At 36.8% G+C, this 14789-nt stretch overlaps 1 protein-coding gene across 9 annotated transcripts in view; it reads right to left on the reverse strand.

Moving 5' to 3' along the window:
* ATG10 (autophagy related 10) overlaps positions 1-14789 on the reverse strand; it is a 366598-nt gene that overhangs the window by 176934 nt on the left and 174875 nt on the right. For 3 of the 9 annotated variants that reach the window (XM_072606227.1, XM_072606226.1, XM_072606232.1), the window contains one exon: positions 1965-2039. The exons of the other annotated variants lie outside the window; for them this stretch is intronic. In XM_072606227.1, the coding sequence (XP_072462328.1) occupies positions 1965-2039 (75 nt within the window). The remainder of the gene's footprint in view (positions 1-1964; positions 2040-14789) is intronic. 9 annotated transcript variants of the gene reach the window in all.

Consider the following 14789-nt stretch of genomic DNA (forward strand, 5'->3'; position numbering starts at 1 on the left):
TGGCAGTGTCACTGGCTGCCCTCTCTGCCTTTACTTTGCTCCCTCCTGTCTCCATCTCCTGGCTTCCTCAGCTTCATTTCAGTCAAAACTAAAATCACCTTCTGCAAGATGCCTCTCTCCGAACTCCTTAATCTTAGTACCTTCCCTCTGGGATCACCAATCATTTGTCCTGTGCAGACTGCATCTTGTTTGTACATAGCTGTTTGTGTGCTGTCTCTTGTTGGACCATGAGCTTCTTGAGGGCAGGGACGGGGTTTTGTCCTCTTGTATCCCCAGCACTTAGCACAGTACCTGGCATGTAGCAATAAATGTTTGTTGAAGGAGAGAATGAAATTGTCCTTTGTTAAGCACTTCAAATGTGCTGGGCACATGCTAGATGTTGGAAATAAAAAAAGAAGCCAAAGCAAAGATAGGCCCTGGCCCACAAGGAGCTTACATCTTAATAGAGAAGGATAACAAAGGGGCTGCAGAGGTGAGGTTGGGATGGGGTAGGAGTCCAGCACCTAGTAAGTACCAAGTTCAAGGTGTGGCTTGAAGTACAGAAGGTAGGCCCCAGGTCAGGGGGAGAATGAAGGCTGCACTGGGCCGCTCTACAAAATGGAGGCTCCAGGAGGACCTCATCAATGAAAGAGGAAGGCAGGCCTTGCAGAAGGATAATCTAGATGTAGAAGGCCACTGGGATGGCTGGATATTCTAAGGGCTGAAGGAAGTTCCAGGCTGAGTCGTCGGGGTTGGAAGTACAGAAGCTAGGACCAAGGTCAGGAAATGAAAGAATGTTGACTGACTGACAAAGACAATTATGTCCTGAGCCTATGTCTTCCTGACTTGAACACCCACTTTCTATCCATTACACTAGGGAGGGGAAGGGAAGAAGAATGGAAAGGGCAGGAGAGGAAAGAATGGGAAGGAGATAAGGAGGGGAGAGAAAGTTGGGGAGGGGAGAACAGGCAGGGAAGCTGAACTAGTGCTGGCATCCTCTGACTCTTTAAGTTGATCTAATAATAAATGCACTGAGTCTTAATGCTAACGTTCTATCCAGGAGGATACATTATGTCCATAGCTAAGGAAATACAGGAAATGTAGCAAAAAGGTACAGAGTGATATGGGTGAGGCATTGGCACCTAGAAGAACCAACAGATCTCCAGAAGGAAGTGACACAAAAGTTGATTCTTAATGGGTTCCCAGGGCTCCATCAGGTGGAGGTGAAAGAGAATTCCATGGGACAATGGCTGAAGTGAAAAAAATAAAATATGGTATTGGATTTTTTTTTCATAATTCATGCTGTTTCAAAACGAGCTTTTAAAGGTTTCTATCTTATTATATACTTCCATTATTTTTCAAGGAAGGAGACTGATCACTGAGCAATTTACTTTCTTTCATGCAACATTATTAAGGCATGAAAAAATGAAGCTTTATTAATATTAAAAAGTAATAGCTAGAAGTAGTCAAATGTGAAAAACAACCAAATGTATTTGTATCTAGTAATGATCAAATATCAAAGTAATTATGAGACTACAGCCTCAATTTTTACCCCAACTTCTAAGTTATTGGATGCAGATGACTTTGCTTAAACTGAACATGGAAAAAGTCAAAATTTAATTTTTTAATCTACCTTGTAATACAAAGAGTAACAAGTATTTTTGAGACATTTCTAATCAAAAACAGGACAAAATTTTATTCACTAGGGCAACTTCCACAAGCACATTGATGATTATAATCTCCTGAACCCCTACTGGTGCTGTTGGAGTTAGGGGGTAGGTAGATGTGGTCCACTGTCACCATTAACATGTCATTGTCACTACTAAAGCTGCATGGAAGTAATGATAGCTAGAAACTGATATTCTTATCAATGGTGGCATCAGGGAAGAGCATCTGAAACAGAAATGATGCATATCTGAGTCCCAGCTGGCACCGTCCTGATTTCATTTGTTCATTCATTCCACAGGCATTTAATAGTTACTTACTACAAGCCAGGAAATGTGATAGGCACACACGCAGGATGGAAACAAAATATTTTCTGACCCCAGGAAGCTTCCATTCTGTTAGGGGAAACAACATACACATAGAAGTAACCCAAAACTATGCATAAAATAATGACAGAGTAACGGTGAGGGGGAGTGGCAATAGAAACCAGGACAGATTATTTTTTAGTAGGCGGCGTCTGAGTTGAGCTTTGAACTAAGCCAGGGATTGGAAAGGCAGAGGTGAGGAGCAAGAACACTGGAGTCATGTGAGACAGAATGCAGAGTGTGATAAAGAAGTAATGGGCATGGTGGCTGGACTGTAGGTTATGTAAGGGCCCTAGAGGGTGGTTGTAAAGTGTTTTAAAAGTCAAACAGAGGAATTGGAGTCAGCAAATTGATGCAGTAGATAGAGGGCTAGGCTTGGGATCAGGAGTTCAAATACAACCTCAGATACTTGGTAGCTCTGTGTGACTTGGGGAAAGTTACTTAACCTCTCAGTCTCAGTAGTAAAATGAGGGGATTGGACTCAGAGGCTTTTCAGTTTCCTTCTAGCTCTGAAAGTAGGATGCTAAATCTATGAATTCTTTTTTTTTTTTTTTTTTTTTTTTTATCCCAAAGGCAATGGGGAACTAGTAAAGTCTTTTGAGCAGGGGAGAGACATGGTCAGACCTATGCTTAAAGACTACCAATTTAGCAGTTAGGTGAAAGACAGGTTGGAAAGACTCAAGTCTGGGAGAACCTTTACCATATTAAAAAAGGCCCACCTCTACTTTTTAGGATTTTTAGCATAATGAATGTTATACTTCATCAACTGATCTATTCATAAAATTGTGTGGTTTCAGATTTTTTTTGTCATTTTAGAGATGATTAATCATGTTAATTGTTTTCCTAATGCTAAACCATTCTTATATCCTTGGTATAAGTCCAACTGGGTCATAATGAATATTTTTTTTTTTTTTTAGATATGATGTTGTGGCCTTTTTACCAGGATTTTATTTTAAATTTTTGCATCAATATTGGTTCGTAATGTTGGTCTATGGTTCTCTTTATCCTTTCTTGATTTAAGTATTAGGACTATATTTCTCTCCTAAAAGGAGTTTGGTAAAATGTTTTTTTTCCCAATTTTTCAGAATCACTTGTATACTATAGGTATTAATTAATTAATTAATTAATAACGGTCCTTATGCATTTGAGAGAATTTATCTTTAAATCCATCTTGACCGAAGGCTCCCCCTTCGCCCCTTCCCAGATCTGGTAGCTCCTTAATAGCCAGATCAATTTCATTCTTTGAAATTAGAATTGCTTAAAATCTCTGCTTAATGTTCTGTTAATTAGGGTATTTTATATTTTTGTAAGTAATAAATTTTTCTTTTAAATCCTCAGTTTTTGTCAGCATATAATAGAACGCTACCTTTCAAAAAAATGAAATTAATCATTTTGTTTTGAAGAACTGCTGCTAAATTATTTGTGGAAATAGGATCAAATATTAATTGTCTTGCTGTAGTTATGTATGACATTTTACAATTCATTAAAGATGCCCTTCGAGTTCTGAGGGATATAACCCTAAACTAATAATTCAAAAAACAAGCTTACTGAGGTAATCCTTTCCATAAAAAAGAAATTCTGAATCAGCCAAATTCCTAGAAAATGAACATTACTTCCCTTCTCAACCCACTGAAATCTGACTTCTGATATCATTCAATTGAATATTCTACATACAAAGTTATCAACAATGTCTTAATTGCCTAATCTAAGGGGCTTTTCTTAGTCATTGACACTTTTTCCCATCCTCTTCTCCTGGATACTTTGTCCTTGCATTTATCTTAGGATCATAATTTAGATCTATAAGAGAACCAAGAAGCTACCTACCCTAATCTTATTATTTTAAAGATGAGAATTTCTCAGAGCTTCAATGTCAAGTGCCCAGGGTAAGTGAGGTGGATTTTGAATGCAATTCCCATGACTCTACTCTAGACTTTGTCTCTTTTGGTTATCCTTCTACCTGTCTGGTCATCATCCATAATCTGCCCCTTAAATATGGGTATTCCCCAAGACTCTGTCCTGGACCACCTTCTCTTCTCTCTTTATCCCTTCTCTCTCAAATATTTCATCATTTCCCATGGGTTCAATTATCTCTCTGAATAGATCTGTATATCCAGCTCTCAACATTTTTCAGAACTTGAGTCCCATATTACCACTTTCCTATTGGATATTCCATAGACATATCAAATTGAACATGTCCAAAAGAGAGGGGCATCACCATCCTTCTATTTACTTAGATCTCACATTCTCCACTTTTTATTGTCCAGTCAGTAGTCAGGTCATGTTGATTTTGCTTTTACATTTTTTGTACCTATCTCCTTCTTTCTGATCACACCACAGTCAGCATCAGCTAGGTAATGCAGTGGATAGAGCACCAGTGCAGGAGTCAGGAGGACTTGAATTCAAATCTCACCTCAAACACTGGACATTCACTAGTTGTGTGACCTTGGACAAGTCACTTAACCCCAATTGCCTCATCCTGGGTCATCTCCAGTCACCCTGATGAATATCTGGTCACTGGATTCAGATGGCTCTGGAGGAGAAGTGAGGCTGGTGACCTGCACATTCCTCCCTCACTCAAAACAAAGTCAAGTGCAAGTCATGTCATTATTTCTCTAATAGCATGGTCTGATGAACACACACCACAATCAGCCTATTCTAGGCTGTTATTACCTCTTGCTTGGACAAATGAAATAGCCTCCTTCAGTAGTGGCAGTAATATATTAATGGTGACAGTGGACAGTGGACCATATCTGTCAACCCTCCCACCCTACCCTACTTCCTACACACACACGCACACACACACACACACACACACACACACACACACACACACACACACACACACCCTAAATCTTAGCAACAACAGAGGTGGGTATCAAGAGGAAAAAACCTAATCTCCCTTTATGAGAAAGATATAGTCCTAATACCTAAATCAAAGAAGGATAAGAAAAGGGGGCTATATACTAACCTCACTAATGAATATTGGTACAAAAACGTTTAATAAAACCCTAGCAAAAATACAGCAACATATCCAAAGATCTAGAGATGGTTCACCATTAGGAAAACAATGAATACAATTATATTAAAAACAAAAAGCTTTCCAAGATGCATGCTTATACCAACAGAAGCAGAAAAAGCCCTTAACTTATTTATCCTAAAAATCTTACAAAGCATGGGCATTTTCTAATATGCTGAAAAGTACACACCTAAAACAAAAAGTTTCTAGTGGGGAAACATTAGAAAATTTCCTAATAGGTATAAATAAGTACAGGCAGTTTTCCCACTGTTCTTTTACATAGTTCTAGAAATGCTATTGACAGCAATAAGACAAGAGTAAGAACATAAAGGCATAAATAGGCAAAGAGGAGACAAAATTATTCCTATTTATTAACAAAAAATGTTTACTTAGAATACCCTAGGAAGGTAGCAAAGAAACTAATTTAAACAATTAAAAGCTACAGTAGCAAGATACAAATAAATCTATAAATATAAAACAATTCTATATAACAATAATAAAATCCAGGAGGAAACAGAAAAGGATACTCCATTCAAAATAACCCTCAAATGTATAAAATATCTACACCAAGGCATATTCAATATGCCTTATAATACAGATTACTTATAAATTACAAAACATTCTAAAGAAAAAAAGGATAACAAGTAGTTGGTGGGATATAACTGCTCATGATTGAGACATGCCAATAAAACAACATATGATAATACTACCTATATTTACATATTTAGTGCCATACCAATAGAACTACCAAGCATTTATAGAGATAACTAATCTATACAGAGCTAGACAAAAAGAAAAACAAAAATCATTTGGAGAAACAAAAAGTCTAAAATCTCAGAGAAAATAATTAAACACAGTAGTTACAGGGAAATAACACTTCTAGATCTCAAATTATATTACAAAGAATTCCTTAAAAATTATTTGGTATTGCTTAAAAAAATAGAATAGTATATATCAGTAGAACTACATAATTAAGAATCAGAAACGACTGAACTTAGTAAGTCAATTTTCAATAAATCCAGGAGTATAAATTATTTGGGTTGAGGGGTAAGTTTGGCAGAAATTAGATTCAAACATTTTTTGAATATAACACAAAAACCTCAAAATGGAGATATTATCTCATATGAAAGATCATATTGTTAAAAAAATTAATAGAGAATCAGATCAAGCATCTTTTATAGTTATGGTTAGGGAAGGAGTTCTTAAAACAAGGATTAGGGACTAGCACAACAGATAAAAAGTTATTGCATTAACATGAAATGGAAACTTTTGCATGAACAAAATCAATGCTTCTAAGAAAGGAAGCTATATATTGTGGAAAATATTTATATCGAATATCACTGATGAGAATCTAATGTTCACTGTACAGAAAGCACCAGCACAAAAACATTTGACTAAGATCCATTCTCTAAGTGATAAGTAGCCATAAGATATGAACAATCAGTTCTTAAAAGAAATACAAACTCTTAGCAACCATGTGAAAGAATGTTCCAGATCACTAATAATGGAGATGGAAAACAACTCTCACACCCAGAAATTGACATGGATGACATATGATGGAAATAGTTAATGACAGAAGGATTCTAGAAATATGAGTACACTAATACACCATTTGTAGAGCTGTAAATTAGTCTAGCCATTCAAGAAAGTAGTTTGAAATTATGTTGGACCCTAAGAAACACTAGATCTTCCCATCTGCTTCACTGCTTTACCATAACGACCTCCAGGCATTGCCATCTGTCACAATGCATTTAATGCCTCCTCCTGTCCCTAGTTCTTGCCATCTGCCTTGCGGCTGTATCTTAAGGACCTGCAGGTGAACCTTCCTATATGTGTTTTCTGTCCTTATTACACTGTGAGCACCTTAAAAGCAGAAACTATCCCACTTTTCTATTTGTATTCACAGCTTTTAAAACTTTGGTGCAAAGTAAATATTTAATCATTTTTTCCCCCTTTCACTTATTTAAAAAGTGATGAACACGTCCATACTCTCTCTGACCCAGAGAGACTACTACTGGTATTTATCTCAAGGAGGCCAAGAGAAAACGGTCCTACACATACTAAAATATTCATAGCATTGATTTTTTGTGGCAGCCAAAAACTGGAGGCAAAGTTGATGCCTAGCAAAGTAAACTGTTTCATGAATATAATGGAATAATAATATACTGTAAAAAATAACTATGAGGAATCAGAGATGCATGGGAAAATTTAAATGAACTGATTCAGAGAAAAGTATACAGAACTAGAAAAATAAAATATATATACTATGACTACAACCATGTAAATGAAAAGAGCAAAAATGAAGTTAGATCTTGATAAAAATTCAGAAACTGAATCTTTCTCGCTTCTTTACAGAAGTGGGCAGCTATGGGTGTAGAATACCACATATAATGTCAAGCTCAATTGACATGTTGATTGGTTTGAAGAAATGATTTCTTTATCTTCTATTTGTTTTTAAAAGGTAGCTCTTGTTCAATGGGACAACTCAAAGTTAGGGGGGGAGGGAGGAATATACTCAGAAGTGAACACAATACGAAAATAAAAGAGATCAATAATTTCTACAAGGGACAGAGGAATAAAAAGAAATTTACTGTTCTACTCCAACAGTTTCAACACAATTCAGAGCTATAAAATACCTGACAGACAATAACTAAAAAAAGCATTTAAGTGTAGAAAACTTGGTAATTTTGTTTATTTACACTTAGTATAATTTACAATTGAGAACGAATGAACACAGGAAAACTAGGATGTTGTTTACTGTACATCTAGAACAATATGAAAATTAATAATTAATGGAAGAAAAGGCTATTCAAAATGAAGTGATGGAAAATAGCTGCAAAGTACTAAGTGTTTCTGTGTTACATTGAAATCCTTTAAAAAGGAATGAATATATAATTTTGTTATAAATCAGAATATAGATGTTATAGCTAATGATTTAATTTCTTAGTGGAGGTTTTTTCTTTCAGGGAAGTGTAAGTATTGAATAAAAATAACTTTTTAGGTTGATGCTACAGACCAATAAAACAAGAGTCAATTAGGGGGTGAGGGACGGAAATCAGTTAAATCAGTTGTTCAGCATTGCATTCACTAAATCAATTGATTTACTGTATTTTTAAACTTTTCATGTTAGTACTTTAGAATTGTGTAGATAAAAACCTAGACCTCTTACCTAGATTACTGCCACAGTATCCTAACTGGTCTTCAGGCTTCAAGTCTCTCACAATTTCAATCTCTTTTCCATGTTGCTGCAAAAGCAATTTTTTTCTCAAGTGTAGATCTGACTATAGGATGCCTCTAACCAGCAAATCCTGTGGCTTCCTATTACCTCTAATAATAAAATATAAGCCGCCCTGTTCAGCTTTGAAAATCCTCTATGACCTGATCCCAGGTTGCCTTCTCAGACTCACTCCACCTCCTGCATGAAGTAACACAGCCACATTGGCTTCCTCCCTTTTCCTCACTCTTGACACTTTCCTATCTCTGTGCCTTTGCACTGGTCATTTCTCACGCCTACACGAGACCTCATTTCTTATTTACACCTCGCTCTCTTCCTTTGATCCAGTTCTGACCCTGTCTTTTGTACGAAGCCTTTTTAGATCCACAACACACCAGAGTTCTTCCCCCAAACTGCCTGCCGCACACACGTATATTTAATAACTACACTGATGCTGCATATGTTTTATATGAACATGTCTCCTCAATCAGAACGTAAGCTCCTTCACACTTGGTACTTAGAACCTCTGCCTCTAGCCCAGTGCCTGGCACATAGTAGGCACTGAATAAATGCCCCTTGACTGGTTATATAGAAGTGCCTACTCCTACCACCACCATGGTACCTCAGTTATACCTAATTACATGTCCAAAGTCTAAATTTGGATTATAGGAGCTCTGACTGAACAGAGTGGTAAGGGAGCTGAGACATTAACTGACGACCTGATGTGTCCAAAGTCACACAGACAGTACACAACTGAGGCAAGGTTTGAATCCAGGCCCACTGACACTAAGGCTAGTACTGCCCTGTCCTTTTGGACTTAGACTTCAATCGATCCCTATTGCAGCAATAATACAGCCTTTAAGCCTTGTTCTGGAAACAGAAACAAAGCACATATTTATGGGATTTTAGAGTTAGAAGGGACCTCTGAAAGCATTTGGTCCAACCCATGTTGCTGTTCAGTCGTTTTTCAGTCGTGTCTCACCCTTCGTGGTCCCATCTGGGTTTTTCTTGGCAGGGATACTGGAGTGGTTTGCCATTTCCTTGTCTAGGTCATTTTACAGATGAGGAAACTGAGGCAAACAGGGTTAAGTGACTTGCCCAGGGTCACACAGCTAGTCAGTGTCTGAGGCCAGATTTGAACACAGGAAGATGAGTCTTTCCAATTTCAGGACCTGCATTCTACTCACTACTCCCTACAACTGCCCTAAGTTCAACATGTACTTGAACACAAACACTCACAACATTCTGCATCATCTTGCCTTAGCTTTTAGACCTACAAGGAGAGATAACCCCATTACTCCCCAAGGTAATCTAGTCCACTCTGGGATAATACCAATTATTTGCTAGGAAATTCTTCCTGACATTAAGTCTAATTTTAACTTCTTATAATTTCCATCCTTTGCTCTTGGTTCTTTCCTCTGGGACTAAATAAAACCATCCCTCTTCTAAATATATCAACCTTTTTAATGACTGATGATAACCATCATGTGCCCCTGAGTCTTCACTTCTGTTTTATTTTGTAAATTTTTTATTCATTTTAAATTGAAATATCAAACTAGAAAAGAAAACAAAGAACATTGCCATGGACACGGCAGAACATGAGAGGGTTCAATATAAAACCATAAATTTCCATTTCAAGAAAACCTACATAACAAATACAACAAATAAATACAAAACCTATGTAATAAATAGAACAAAATATAAAATATATACTGGTTTCCCTTTGTTCTCTGCTGCGCACTTTGTCTTTATTTTTTTCCCTTCTTCTCTCTCTTAACACCTCACCTCCACCCCTCCCAAAGAAGGCTACACTTAAAACATAGATACATACCCAGGCCAACACACATACATACATACATACATGCACACATATACATTCACACAGTACATGGAAGACCACACTATGCATATTTTCACTTGTCATCTCCTTCTCTGGAAGCGGGCCAAGTCTTTTCATGCTTTATCATTTCCCACACCACAACAGTGCTCCAACACAATCACAAGCTATCTCAGAGATTGTCTATGGTAGGTGTTTTCCCCAATTTTTTGCATTCCTTCTATTCTTGGCTACACTGGTTTTGTTTATACAAGAAATATTTAATTTACAATAATCAAACTTATCCACTTCACACTTCAACAATGATCTTGCCTTAGAGTTGAAGGTCTGCTCTCTGACTCTCCTTCCTTTACACTTTTTCCTCCTGGTTTCTTTAAAATTCCTGTCCCTTTGCTCTTCTAAGTGAACTTTGTTATTATTTTTTCTAACTCAATGATATAATATTTTAGTGGTTTAATTGGAATGGCAAATTAGGTAAAATTGTCATTTTATTATATTGGCTTGACCTACCCATGAACAATAAATATGACTTCAATTATTTAAATATAACTTTATTTGTATAAAGAGTATTTTATATTTATGTTCATGTAGTTCCTATGTCTGTTTTGGTAAATATACTTGCAGGTATTTTATGGTATCCAGTTACTCTAAATGATCTAAACAATACTGAATAACATTGAAGACGTATCGTTTCCCTATTTTTCTCTTTTGATTAAATCTATTTTGGTTTTAGCCTTGTCTGAGATCGTGATTACTATCCCTGTGCTTTTTTTTTACAGAATAAATTCTACCCCTCTTTACGTGTATCTCTTATTTTTATTGTATTTCTTGAAAGCAACATATTGTTGAATCCAAATTTTTATTATGCTATCCATTTCTAAGTCTTCACTTTTCAAGGCTAAACATATTTATTTAGTTCTTTCCTCCAGTCCTCCTATGGTGCCACCTCAAAACCCTTTACATTCCTGATTGATCTCCCCTGGACACATTGGTAAGAGGAAAAAATCATGGGATCATCAATATAGAGCTAGAAGGGACTTCAGAGGTCATTTAATCATTGAACACATGAGGAAACTGAAGTGATTTGCCAATCGTCACTCAAGCGTCTAGATAGAGCTCCAATCAAATCTAATCTCCGATGCTCACCGCGGGATCTTGGCGAGTCAATTTAACTTGGGTTTGCCTCAGTTTTCACCTTTTCATTTCCATAAAATGGAGACAATAATAGCACCTACCTCTCAGTATCGTTGTCAGGATCAAGTAAAATAATAATTGGAAAGCCCTTAAAGTACGTGGCACACAGTCAGCGCTAATAAATGTTAGCTAATAGCATTACCATTATTATGTGACAGTCAGGATTTGAACTCGGGCCACAGGACTCCAGGTTTAGCACTCTTTCCATTGCCAAAAACTCAAGTCTAACCAACTTCTCTGTGCTTATCTGTCTCCCAAATAAAATAAATGGAAAATTATGAATCAAATGTATAAAATTTTATTTGGGGGAAAGATAGCATAAAATTACTAATTAATTAATGTGTCAGGTGACAAGACAAAGGAATTAGTGAGTTACACTTGTTTCCATACAACACTGATATTTGCACTGGTAAAATGTTTACAAGATATAGAACAGAAAATCAGTATAGGGTTGAGGGTGTGACCCTAGAGTGACCTTCTTTTAAACCAAGACTCCTTTTAATACTCATTTTTGGAGACAGGGGAAATGGGGCACGGACCCAGTATTTTGTTGGTGGGCATGCTTGCCCACAAAAGTACAGATCATATATTGACAACTGCTCAGCAGCTTAGAATTTACAGAGCTTCCGGGGGGCAGGGAGGTCAAGTGATTGACCCAGGGCCATTCAGTTCCAGTCCTCTCAGTTGATCACAAAAGACTGCGCTAGAGACAGTTTCACCTCTACCCTGCACAGACATGTATAGTCCAGGTTACACTGTTTTTTTTAAGATAATAAATAAAATACAGAATGCATTCAATTCTGTCCTTAAAGGAGCAGAATTTTTTGTAATATGTACTTAGACCCTCCGAAGCAAAGTTTATTTTTCATAGAGCTCATTCCAGTTTGGCACACGCTGGATTTTCTCCTTCTGTTTCTAATGGAGCATAAATCCACATGCCCATTTAGTTTACTTCCTCGTGATTTGTGCATTATCATCATCTATGTCAGCAAGCATGTGCACAGGTCTGGAAATACTGTAGGGTTTATTCAATGTGCTGATTTTCAGACTTTTGGAGGTTGAGATGGGGGGAGGCAGGACATGATTTTTAACAAGTATTACAAAACAGTTTTAAGTTTTTAGACTTAAAAATCTCTGATTCTACCACATGAAGGTTATGACATTTTCTGAAGGGATACAGTCAATTTAAAAGCTAAGAAGGAAAAATTAAAATAGAAAACCTAAGGGAATCATTTCTATTGTAAATTGAAGGCTCAGTAAAAATACGACTCCTGTATCACAAATTTCAAAATATACAGTTAAACTGAATGGACTTGTGATCAAATAATATATTCAGCAGTACTCCCTGACAGAAAATTACTATAGAGCTTAGTTGTATGATAAAGAATTTCAGGCAGAAAGAAATCAAATAGATGGTACAGTTGCTCTCCCTTTATGTATGTATTCACTATCCTGCTGAAAAGGTGACTGCAAAAGCAAATACATGAATATCAAATTTCATTTTTACACTGAATTCCCCGATAGTTTCAGAATGTGTAGGTATGGAAAAAGTTTGTAGAACATCACAAAAAGTCTACTTCCAGCAACGCAGCAAAGATCGCCTGGAAAGCTTCCAGACAAGCCGAACTTCCCCGAGAACTACCTCAAGAATAACAGAAACTACAAATTTTAAAAATCCAACAAAACTAGTGAAAAATAACCAACTCCTCCAGTCCCCTCCGCTCCCACACACACACATGTTCCCAAGACTAAGCTGCCCTAGGAAACGGCAAAAACCAATGTGCCTGGGTCATAACAGGCAAGGAAGCCAAAGCAGAGAACATCCTAGGGGATGGACCTAAGTGAGGAGTTGGAGCTAGCAGGACACCAGTCAAGTCAAGAGACAGAAATGGAAGTTATGGAATTAGACCCAGGCTACCTCCAGAACCAAGGACAGTACTATGGAAAAAGCCAGACAGACACTATAACAGAGAAGGCAGGACAAGAAAACTGCTGAAGATTGCAGAAGGATTCAGGACTTTGCCATAGTCCCTATAGCAAAGATTATGGGAAGGGAAAAGAACAAGCCCCATATAATATTAAATGGAATAGGAAGATCTTCCCCATTCATTAATAAACCTGTGGGACCTTCTCTGATCTCTGGTCCAGCTCATAGAGGTGATACATCCTGAGTCACATGGAGCCTGAGTCACATGGAGCCCATTGTGGGAGGAGCCTGCCCATCAGAATGTTAACTGAAATAGAATGTTGGGGAGAGACAAACCAGCATGAGTGGGAAGAGCGAGGAATTTTGCTTAGGGGAACTTGTTTGTGGGAAGGCATAACAGAAAGCATGCTTTCTCTGGATTGGTGATGAGTACCTTGCTAAATTTCACTTCCCAACATCCTAACAGTGATGTTCCAAATAAATATTTTAGTTTTGCCTTTGAAGAAGAGAGTTTATTATATTTTGCAAATCTACCCCGGAAATATGTATGCATAGGTATAGAAGCTACTATGGATATCGCATTGGCGTTACACCCTGGCAAGGGTTCCAAACTGGAGCCTAAACTGAGACTAAAGGCAAGAGCCAACAGAAGAAAATTCCTAATAGAGTGAAGAAATATTATGGGTTAAGAGAATCCCAGTGCTGAATTACAGAAGAAGAAAATAACTACACAATAATTTTTATGACACGAGAAAAAAAAATGGACTAGCCACAAGGATTCTGAGACTACCTGGAAGAAATAAAGGAAGAGATGAAACAAGAGATAAATAATTAAATTAGAGTTAATGCCATATGGAGAATAAATGATAAGAAAAAAAATTTTAAATTTTATCCAAGTGGTTGATAGCTTGAAAAAACAGATGAAACAAACAGAAATTCTTAATTCAATGCTACAGCAAGAAATATTAGAGCAAAGTTAAAAGACTAGAAAAATTAGGACACAGGGAACATTTCACTGTGTCATGGCAGCCAAGAAAGGTAAGAATCATGATTAAAATTTTGGTTACTGACTGAAGTGGAGTAAGAACAATATGCAAACTCACAAATTATGATTACTTGTAATCTTCTATTTCTAAGGGGTTTTTGTTGTTGTTATTGTTTGCTTAAGTAAAGGCTTCCCCCTTGATGAAACATCTTACATACAATTCTGATCCTGGCTACCAAGTTGAAATGCCAGACGTGTAAACATAACTTTTGTTAATTATATAGTAAAATGAAGGCAAAATAGTTCACTTAAATAATGAACCTTAGTAATAAAGAGAAACACAATTCACTTATGATTATTTTGTCCTCACTTGAAACATTTTGCCAGCATTGTTAAATACTTTTAGTGGCAATCATTCATTCAATTATTAAAGAAAATGTTACTTTGAAAAAAGCCTCTTGTGGCTAACTTTGAGCATGTTAGTGCCATAATCCTGTTGACTGACTGACAAATCAATATAAATATATCTTTATAACCTGCTTTAGCAGAACCTGTAGAGGATCTTTTAAAAGACAGAAGACTTTTAACTACCAAAGAGTGCTGTAGC

Source organism: Notamacropus eugenii, chromosome 4 (genome assembly GCF_028372415.1).
Source record: "Notamacropus eugenii isolate mMacEug1 chromosome 4, mMacEug1.pri_v2, whole genome shotgun sequence".
NCBI lineage: Eukaryota > Metazoa > Chordata > Mammalia > Diprotodontia > Macropodidae > Notamacropus > Notamacropus eugenii.